Here is an 11,503-nt window from a genome sequence, read left to right on the forward strand (position 1 = left end):
GTCTAGCCCAAACTCCCTGGTTTTATTAGCAGAGCTGTGTCTCGAAGCAGATGGGTGTAGACAGTTTGCATTTATGGCCATGACTGACTTAAAAGCACAGCTCATAACTGTAGCCCGTAAGATGTCAGCCAGTTCTCTATACCCAACTTATCTGCTGAGCAAACTTTCATATTTTTTCTTGCTTACTGTCTCTTCTGTCAGCATCTTTCTGAACCATTCCTATTGCAAGCTCTGTGGCTGCAGGACTGATGGTTTAGGAGATCAAGTAGGGAAGACAGCATTGTTTGCTTTATATGTGTAATAGCCCAGCTCAAGGCAATGTGACCATCCATTAATATATTAACACTGATATAAACAATCATCCTTAATTGTTCCGGAGAAAAAAAAAATTAAAAAATGACTCAAGAAGTTTAAAATGTTAACACTACATTTGCTCTGCTTGTCATCTTATGATCTGGGGAGTTTTGATTTACATATGGTATTTTGTTACTTGTAATGAGAGAAATCTTACTACAAGCATCTGTCCACAGTGTAGAGTTATACTTCTGCTGGCAGTCTTCAGAATTCATTAAGAGAAGCTGACAGTACTGAGGCGTAATACAGTTTATCCAAAAGTAAATATCTAAAATAGGCCAGATGAATCACCTCCCAGGAAAGTTCCTCTCCTTTTGCCTACAAAGAGAGACTACAGCAATTAGTTCAGCTACAGACATCTCAACTCTAGTTACCCAGAATAGCTGAAATGAATCCCACTGCTGGTGTCAGCAAACTGAAAATGGCTTATAATAAAACCCATTTTCTTTTCAACAGCTCAGCTATGACGTCTGGACTACCACTGACACACAAAAAAGGAACATTAGCAGGGTCGAGGTTCCCCCTTGCCTGGCTGTGAGAGAAGACCCTGCCTACAGGAGCCCAGAGCAAGGCTCAGGCTTTCCATAGAGTACCAGCTCATTAGACTGAATCCGTGATCAAAGACAGTGTGTCATTTATGGGTACATTTTTGTTCTATAATGCAACTAATTAATTGACATGATTTTTGAAAATAGAACATGGCAAATTCCCTTCCCACTCTCCTGGCTGTCCTCATCGACACGGCATTAGCCAGGATCCAGCCAGTATGCTGACACAGCTCCCCAATTTCCTTTCCTCTGCTCCATTTCCTTTTCAAATTGAAAACTATTAGGAGTCTTTAGGCAAATAATAGAAACCTAATGCAGGTGCCTGTTATAAATTGTTCACTAGTTACTTTTAACCTAATGTCTCGTCAAACATTACTTCACAGAAGGCAGTGAGGGAAAGAAATGCCTCATGAACTCTAACAATCAGTGGGTCAGGAGTTAAGGTCATAATAATGTAGCCCATTTCTTCTTGTTTGTCAAATGACCTGAACACAGTTAGATCCCCGGGTCTTTCTTCTGAGATTGGCTCCTCTCAGTAATAACATGGGTCTTGCTAAGGGCAATCCTCGTCTAGGATCATAGATCCTTGATCTATAGATGCCTGCTGTACAGCCCTATGCAGGGAACGTGGCACATGGCTGGTGGTGCCACATTAGTGTTAGTTTGCTAGCTAGGATTTTGCTGCACAGGTTGGTGATGCGCTCTGTCTAGACCTGCCCCATGTCCGAGGTTGAATTAATCAATGTTTAGGAGGTAGCTTGACATTCGTAAATACAAATTACTTGAGAAATTTGAAATATTCTGCAGACAAAATAAAATAGAAAGCAAAATTTAATTACAAGAGTTAGTAATGACTGGTGTTTATGCAAAATAGACAAATGTACAGAAATGCCTATTAAATCTAAATCACTGAAGCAAGTATCTAGGCTCAAGAGTTAAAAATACTGCCTAAAATGCCGATGTGATCAGTCAATGTTAAAATTTGCCTCCATCAACTAGGCACCACGTGCCTTATTCTCAGAGACAAATGCCTCCTGTTCTCTGGAGATAATATCAAGCATTTCACAGGGGATAAAACTTCAACTCTATGTATGTACAAAACAAGCCATGCAAGAGGGCACTCTGCTAGCATATGTGCTCCTGAACACTTTGGGCAACTGTCAGATGGCTGGAAGTATTTCTCATCATGCTGAGTGCCCTCATATACAGCATTGAATGGTGCTACATTGGTCACAGATCACTTTCCCCATTTGGCTCCCCAGTGAGGTGTAAATATTTCAGAGCTAATGCATAAATCATGTACACCTGTGTTTCTGAGTGCAGTAGTAGTAAGACATAACTCTTGGGTATTTCTGAGCAAGGAGGAACATGGATTATCTTCTGTCATTGCAAATGGAAAACATGGAGATTTTTAATGTTTAACATTAAAAATCAGACTGGTTCTGCAAATTCTTGGAAACCATTGCCTCCAGCCCCGGTCAACATCTAAGTGATGTTCTGCAAACACATGCACCTTGCCAGGACTTGAAGATACCCCAGGCTGTGTCTACATGTGACTATCTACTGGGGCCCCACATCACTGAAAGCCAACATATGGAGTTAATTACCCAAAAATGAGCACCCCAAGCATGCTTGTTATTACTCTGTGTGTGGACATTGTGGTAGCAAATAATATCAGAGGGATTCATATTATTGCTGCATCAATAGGTGTTGGGTGCCTTTGTGTTTCATTTGTGAACAAATCCAGACCTCACAGAGTATCCTGAGTGCATTCATCATCTTATACTAGAAGAGAGAAAGAGTTAAGCTTATTTACAGATAAAATGTTTGAAATAATAAAAGGCATCACACCATGCACTGGACTGATGGGGACGGGTTAGGGAGGTATAGCTCCTGGAGAGCAGGAGAGCCGGATGGCTTCCCCAGATGGTTTGCTCTGTATTTGAAGAGCCTGGTGCTTTGACTGTGAAGTGAAGGAGGAGATGGAGAGATACATTAGGTGTATGCTAATGTAAGAAGGAAGCAGTCGGTCTCACTGCCCTGAGAGGGAATATTGACAAAGGTCCTCAGATGCAGGCAGAGAGGCTCATGGATTTCTGAACAAGGGTCTTGCCTCCTGGTGTACTTCGCCTGCACAGAGGAAAATAAGATTCTGTCTACATTGGTAAATAAATAAAATAAAAATAAAAATAGCTGATTCTTGTCATGGACCTTCCAACCAAGGAAAATACTATATACTGTTCAGGAAAATATACACTACTTTTTGAGTGGGACTCCAGCACCTCTGCTGCAGGCAGTGCCTCATGAAATGTTTGATGTTAGTCCATGTGAAAGACAGTTAATTAGATGGATGTGTCTGATCTAAGATACATATTATTTTTCTCATTTAAGCAGTAACCCTAAAGAAAAGAGTCACCAAAGTAATTCTAATGTACAGAGCATAAACACCTTTCTTCATGAGGAAGGAGCCATTTGTCCACCTTAACTTTTTATCTACTAATAAAACTGGAATAAACACAAGTGCTTTGTGCATTTCTCCACTGCATTCTCCCATGTGCTCCCATATTCACTTCTTGGGTTTTCTAGATTTTTTTGTTTAATCAGTACTCCCAAACACTTCTCTAGGGCCACATTTATAGTAAAAAATAAAGATTAAACTTCCGACACAGGCATACAGCGATGTGTACTTTGTCACTAGTACCAGTAACACCTTCTGTATGAGACTGTCACAACTAGTGGTCTAGGTACAATTAACTGAATTTTTCACAATATTTATACCTCTCCTACAAATGCCACAATGCTGCAATGCCACAGTACTAGTAAACCTTCTGGACTACTGAGGTAGCTATCATATTTGTCTAGGCATAAGACAATTTTGATATATTTGCTATTATATACATTAAGCATGGCAACAGTGCTATAGCATACCATCCACCTCTAGTGCCAGTGCTTTGTGAAGATTATGAAGTATTATTGCTCCTATTTACTAACTGGGGCATCACTGGCAGCACCAGGCCCTTGTGTTTATAATAGAGTTTCCACCTTCATTCAGCTGTTTCCTCATACCACCCCAATGGATCTTAGGCAAGAACATGACCTCAACCATGGTGTTTCCAACCCAAAAAGTCTCTGCAATGTTTTTTTTCTGCCACTTAGTAGCCTTCATCTTAAGAAAAAATTAATATTGCTGACTCTATAAAATAATTTCTAAAGCTTTTCAACAGCTAAAGTAACATCATGGAAACTGCATCACCATGGCCCATAGTGAGATTGTTTCCATTCCCCCTACGGGTACTCTCCAGCCTCAGGCCTGTCTTTGTCACTGACTGGTCAGACTTTGAGGGCTTGATTCAGTTACTTAAACATGGGCATCTGTTTCCAGTGAGTCACTTACTTTAGAGATTTCCATGTGAGATGCATGAGGAAGGTGCAGAACCTCATGGACACCCCCACTTCCCCGGAGCAGCAGCCAGAGGTCAGGCAGTATTTGAGGGCACCTCATGTGGTACTGCATGGGCACAACCATGGTTACCCCTTCAGAGTCTTAGAAAGTGTCTTTCTGGACCAAGAAAGGCATGTCTTCCGATTGCCATCACCATTATCTGGAGAAGCAATGGAGAAACAAAACTGGTGTCAGTGATGAATGCTCCATTCCTGAGAACACAGTGGAAAAGGCACTGATGTAGCAGCTCTTGGAGAAACAAAAAGGAAACTGGATTGAAAGTCAGATCTGTTTTTTCTGTGAGATTTTTAACAAGCAGCTCCAGAAGTGTTACTTGCATTTGATTTAGCACTTAGAGTGCAACAGCAATGAAACCTAGCATTACAGGGAGTGTGTGTTCCCACCAGAAAATGTCTTCAACAGCTCATAAAAACCTGGCCATTTATCAGCACTGCAGGAGATCTTTATTCCCTCCCTACAGCATATGCTCTCATATGATGTAGTTATTGATTTAACAAGTAAACTTCATAGCAAGCTTTTATCTTGGAATTAGCAGCAAGACTGAAATAGAGCCCTTATTCTAACAACAGAGAGATATGAGATTCCTGCATATTCCAAAGGCCATATCATCACTTTAACAAGCATCCCACTAGGGCTGTCTGGGCTGCCATAGCAAAGCGTGGGCTTTGAGAACTTTAACAATCGTGATATACTCACCCCTGGCAATTTCACAACCCTTTTGTTTTTCTTCCTACAGGTTTGGACATCAGGCAAGCTCAGGTTGTTGTGCTGTCATCAGGTACCAAATGTATAAATGGAGAATACATTAATGACCAAGGGCTTGCAGTTAATGACTGCCATGCAGAAATTGTGGCAAGAAGGGCATTTGTTCACTTCCTTTACTCACAGCTGGAGCTACACTTAAGGTAACTGAATTCCGTTGATGCTTGGGGAATGTTATACTGCTTTCAGTGGAGCAAATCCATCCTCCAGACATTTGAACTATTTGTTCCTTTATGTTGCTTTTTCCAAGTCTTTAGCTGCAAAGGACCAGTACGCTGCACAGAAAAAATGAGAGTTAGATAGTCTAGAGTGCTGGGTCATGAGCTCCTTTACTTCAGCTGATTTTCTTTCAGTAGCTATTAGATATGACTCATAAAGTTGGGTTTTATGAAGCCTGATGATTTTGTACAAATCTTTAAGTGCAGGCTTATTAGCATCATTCTCTGGCCAGAGACTGGAAGGGGGTCATTTTGCTCACTGCAGCCATTTTCCCATCTTCCTTGCTGCTGCTGAAATATCTCAAGGAAGTGATTTATTGATCATTAATGCCTTCATCGACTCACTAGAGATCCAAGGAGTGTTAACAGTACAGTAAACTTTGTGCCAAAGTGTAAGATGCTATCACTCACTCCTTCTTTATGATGTTTTAAAATGTTATAGCATGTAGAATCATTACAGAGGAATTATTGATCCTGTCTTCAGCCAGACCCACATTGTTACCATTTAAATGGTTAATGGATCATACACTGCCTGGAAGCTGGTAATACGTGTGGTACCACAGAGGTCTATCCAAGGACCTTGCTGATCATGTCTATCAACAATCTGGAAAAGGCTATGTAGTGCTTCGTTATAAGCTTTTCAGAGGACAGCAAATGGTGGGAAGGACCAGTCAATATGCTTGAGGGCTGGGATGTCATCCAAGCAGGCTGGCAGAATGGGCCAGCACGAACTTTGACAGGAAACTCAACAAGGACAAATGGAAAGGCTCACACTGAGAAGAAAAGGATGACCTGCAATAACACTGGCCAGATAGATCCTTACTGGCTGGAGAGCAGTTCTGCTGAAAAGGTACATGGCTTATAGGCAGACAGCAAACTGAACATGAGATAGTGGTGTGCAGCAGCAAAGGGGGTCAACAGGTTCCTGGGCTTCATGAAGAGTCAGTCAAGGGATGGGATCATCCCTGCTACTCAGAATGCATTAGACTACATCTACAATCCCATGTGCAGTTTTGGGTCCCCCAGTACAGGAAAGACATCAGCCATCTAAAGCAGGTTTAGCAGAGGCCACTTGGATACTCAGGGGCTAGACATTTGGCCTGTGTGGAGGGGCCTGGTCAGCCTGGTGATGGGATGGCAGACCCAGCAGAACAGATGTCACAAATACAAAGGAGCTGACATCTTTACCCAGGTGCACAGTGGAACAAAGACAAACATGCATGCACTGAAACAAGAGAGTATTAGGACAAATTGTCCCCATGGGAACAGGCAAGCAGTGGGTCAGGTCACCCAGCAGGCTTGTGCAGACTTCCTTCTGTCTTGGACTTTTTCAAAACCTAAGTGGATAAAGCCCTGAGCAACCTGGCAAACTGCTTTGAGCAGGAGGTTGGGCTAGAGACCTCAGGTCCTTTCCAGCCTGAATTATCCTATGAAAACTGAGCAGAAACGAAGCTGAGCTGGCATTTATTATATGGAAGGAACCAAGGAATGAAAGAAGCAAGGAAAGAAAACAAACAAAAAGCCATGTATCTATAGGTCATTCTTCTGCCCTCCATTCTTGCTTGTCATTTGACATGATTTTATCTGAAGACCATTAACCTCAGTGCAAAAACTCCCTTTGACTTCAGAAGGTTTTGCATCAGGTCACAGACACAAGGATCAATCTGGGCAGAATTGTGTGTTCTTGTGAGCACCTATGATACTGTTGCATTGAAGCAACGATAATAGGAATAATGATTATTTTCTCTTCAGGCTGGAGTTAAAGACAAGAGAGTATATTGAGTACATGAGCTTGGCTAACAAAGAGGGGCAAAAGCCTTGAAGGGTTTAATCAAAACCAATATTCTCTCTATTTCAATCTGAATTGCTTTCAAGCTTACATTAAATTATTATGTTTTCAACAGTGTAGCAGCCCTACTACTTGCTTCATGCTACAGTCTCTTGGGAAACAAGTGTTACCACTGTGTCTTAAACTATTGTATTGATCCACCTCCCTAACATGTTCAGTCATATTATTATTTTATTTGGATCAATGTTAACAATCTTTTGTTAAGAGAATCCTCAGTGCAGCACAAGCTCTGTTCACAGTAACTTCAAATCACTCTCTGTTCAGCCAAGAGCAGGCACCACTGCTGCCCTGACGAGGATTTTTAACACATGTTAAAATCTCAACCAAAATTGTCAACGCTAAGCACCTTTCAAAGACATAGCTAAAGATATCATCAGATAGGATTTTACTTCGTTAAGGTCTGTGGGCAAGTAAAACTGTGTGTTATAATATATTCTTCAATTCTAATATTCATTGCTAAACTCAGTTTTATGCCATCATTGGGGCTTTGTCATATAGCAAGAACATGGGGGTATTAAAAATGAAATGAAAAATGTATTTTCTTTGCATTGAAGTCACATTTACCCCTTTTTCTCTAGAAAAAGAGAGACAACTGCCACTGGCACAGAAATCTCACGGTGCTACCACACAGCAAAAAGAACAGGGGTTTTAGAACAGATTTGTTTACTCAGCTCCACTGGGACTTCCTGCACACCAGCTCCTCAGGCCTGGGGGAAACACAAATGTGACTACTGCATTGTTATGCATTTGCATTAACCTGGCCCAAATTAAAGTCCTTTCCCAGGCTGGGAACCTGTTATACAAAGTCGTATATAAACTGACAGCAGAAAGATGGTTCCCTAACCCACAAAAAGAATGAAAGCATAGTTCCTGCCTCAAAGACCTTAAATTTTCCATTCCTCCTTACGAAACAGGCAAGTTTGTTCTGTCGAGAGCATTCCCTGTTTTCCATATATCTTCCTCTCACCAACCCTACCTGCTCAAAGCGATCCCTGAAGCTGGATTTCAAACTTCAGGACCTTCCAGCACAAGAATTATTTTTCTATATGATGTTTTCCTTGAACAAGAAGCACTTTTCCAGAATTTATAAGTACTACCATTGACATCAGTGAAAGCAAAATATGATGAACGCTTCAAAAAGCAGGGACAATGAGGCTGGAGAAAGCAAGGGCCAGGGTAGAGAAGTAGTGGCCAGGAGATAGGAATTCACAGAGTTGAATTTACTTCTTGACATTTCTGATGTCTAAAAGTTAGCCAGCTGAGTGTGAACTAGATCCCCAAGGCTCCTTTTATCACCACTAGAGAGAGATGGGCATCTCGGGAGTGGGACACAGCAGTTCTATTCAAGTATCTATTGTGAGTGCGAGGAATTTCCATAGAGTAAATTTTCCATAAAGAGAGCATACGGTGACTGCTTCAGATATTTAAACTGTAGAACAATCCCAACCACAAGCCAGAGTTGCAGAAATATGTAAGTTACTTTTTCTTTCCCCTTCACTTCATATTCCTAAATGTTGACAGTATAACTTTCCTGACTTTTCTTGGGAAAGATTGCTCCAGAATGGGAACTTTATCCTCTCTAAGAAGCAAGAGTGACAAATACTTCAAAAGGAAACTTTCTTTCAAAATTTATTGTCTAGAGCTTGAGTTAAATACAAGCTAAAAGCACAACTAAAGCCTGACAGCCTCTAACCAGTCTGATTAAACCCCTTAGCCCTCTCAGATTTCATTTTTATGACAACCATAATCCTTCACTTCTCAAGACTTTCACGAAAAAGATGAAAAGTAAGACGTAAATTTTGTGATGTACAGAAGAAAGACAAGGAAGATCTTTTGAGAAGCTTTTTCTAAAAATTGCCATCAAAAAGTACACAGATCACATAATCTGATTTTCTTGCAATGATGGCAGTAAAATTCACATTGATTTCAGTGAGATTGTTTATACCAACTGGCCAATAGGGAAGAAAAGAAAATCCAATTCTTCTGTTTTAAACAAAGTTAAAACTATCAGCCTATTCTTAAAACAAATCAGTGCCATAGCAGCCTTGCTGCTGTAGTGGCCCTGCAGGTGCCGGGGGGATGATTTTACCAGAAGCTAAGTTCTTCCAGTGGGTCAGATGCAAACCACTGTTTATTTTGTGCACAAAAAGCAAGGAACAGTCTTCCTCCAATCCAGTTAAGTTTTTTCCAGGAAAACCAGCTGCGTGTTATACATCTACTATTTCTTACTTTTGTCTTACTGTTAATGGGCACAGCTCTTTCCCGCTTAAGCCTGCTGCTAGTTTCTCTGAGATGCCATGCTGTAGCATGTAGTGTACTAGTAACTTCCCATCTGTACGTTTACTAAAAACAGCTTCTCTGCTTCTCATTTAGAGAACGATGCCTGGTATCAGCAAAACATTCTGTATATATTAAACCATAAGTTTCTGCTTAAGTATCTTCTTGAAATCAGCTCAAAACATATGCACGTGTTATGCTAAGTAATGAATTTAAGCACAAGATTAAAATTTAGCACATTCTTAAATGTTCCTCTTGAATCAGCCTCAAATCTTGACTCTCCCACTGAAATTCATTGTGGGAAAGGTTTAGAGACAAATTCTTCTCTTTTAGCCACTGCCAGCATGTGAAAATGACACCTTAACACCACCCCCTGAACGAATGACATTTGTGTGTTCACTGTGGGCTTCCCCACAACTTTATGTAGTTGTGTATGGCTGTGCAAAAAAGCATTGCAAAGGTCTGCTACAAACAGTAGTTTGCTACTGCAAACTCATTCTCCCCCTCACAGCTCAAAATGACAGTTCCAGAGGGAAGGCAGAGGTGTACTGGTGCTGGGGGAGAAGTGACTTTGCAGAAGTGCACCTCATGCTCCACCTGGACCATTTTCACAAGGTTCCTGGGTCTCCCTGGGCTTTGAAATCCCCCAAGCATCCCATGCACAAAAATCTCTGCTAAGCCACAGCAGACAGTATTGCATTTCAAACTCTTTCATAACAATACTCTCAGAGTTTTGTTATTAAATCTATTCATCCACTGTGCAGAAATGTATCTCATGTTTTGAGTTCAGCCCCCAGGAAACCTCCCAAAGGCAGGTCAGGACCATATGTGGTACAGAGGATCTCAGCGTCCTGGAGGAAGAGCCAAGCTGCCTTACCCTCCAGCCTTGCCATCTATTTTTAGAGCAGCTGTCAATCACTAAACCTATCAGCCACGTTGGCCACAGACCCTTCTTGGTACTCGGGGTAAGGGAGCAAGGTTAATCGGTGAAAAACAATAACCAGTAAAAACAAGATGGGTGCTGGTTACTGTGAACTCCTTAAATCCATCCCAAAGGGTGATTGCTCCAACCCTACATAGCAACTGTTTCTAAGTACTGCAAGCTGCCCCCCACTCTGGTGAGGTTTAACATAAGAATAGGAGGCAGCAGAGCTGCACTGTATTCTCCCAGCTGAATTTGCAGTGAATTATTTAACACTAACTGCAATTGTTCTGAAGGCCAAGCAGAAGCACTTACAGGTATTTTATTATTTCAGAGGCTTGGATCAGGGCGATAATATAATTAGCGCAGTTGGGAAATTCCACCGCAGCCAGCAGGAAATGAAGGAGCTGCATGTGGCAGCCCCAGCTCGGCAGCTCCTGTGCCTCCCTGTCCCTGACAGCCGAGCTAATGTGCCTGTAAATTCCTCCTGACAGCAAACGCATCCTGGCATCAAAAAATGACAAAACACCCAAACCATGGAAGAGTGACAGCCAAACAGCTTCAATAGCACAGAGGCTGCACCAGGAGAAAACAGGCAGAAGCAGCTTGGATTAAAGCCAGGGACTTGCTCTGAGGCTGAGTAGAAAGCACCCCTGTTTACACTAACAGGAGGCAGAGAAGCCAGCAGAAACCGCCTTGGTTAATGGGCTGTCCTATAGTGAATTAAATGGATAGGATTCTGGCTTCTTAAGACCCTTGTAGGAAATCATTACCTGCAGGTTTCATTCTGTTCAGAGATATTCCCACAAAAAGACCCTGAGTTTTTGAGGGAAGGACCGAGGCATCAGAGGGAAAGGAATCTCATCATAATTTCACTAATCACATTTTCACCTTTAAAATTATAATCACAGCCATCACCCAAATGTATGTATTAGAGGCAGCTGTCTGTCAGAGAAATCACCCATGTCTTCCCAAATGTAAATCATCTGAAGAACCACATGGCAGGATAGCCTTAATGCGAGCTATTGCTGCGTCTCATAGGACTGGGAGGGTTTGGCCTCCCGGGCAGCTGTTGCTAATGGAACGTGTGCGCTGTGTCCCCATCTAGCT

The 11,503-nt window shown here is 41.7% G+C and overlaps 1 protein-coding gene across 1 annotated transcript in view; it reads left to right on the top strand.

The window, feature by feature from the left end:
* Positions 1-11,503, top strand: part of ADARB2 (adenosine deaminase, RNA-specific, B2 (non-functional)) — a gene marked incomplete at its 5' end in the record, with an annotated part of 106,483 nt that overhangs the window by 57,540 nt on the left and 37,440 nt on the right. The window contains one exon of the mRNA XM_010014088.1: positions 5,102-5,270. Coding sequence (XP_010012390.1) covers positions 5,102-5,270 — 169 coding nt within the window. The remainder of the gene's footprint in view (positions 1-5,101; positions 5,271-11,503) is intronic.

This window comes from Nestor notabilis, unplaced genomic scaffold (assembly GCF_000696875.1).
Source record: "Nestor notabilis isolate BGI_N333 unplaced genomic scaffold, ASM69687v1 scaffold630, whole genome shotgun sequence".
Classification (NCBI taxonomy): Eukaryota; Metazoa; Chordata; class Aves; order Psittaciformes; family Psittacidae; genus Nestor; species Nestor notabilis.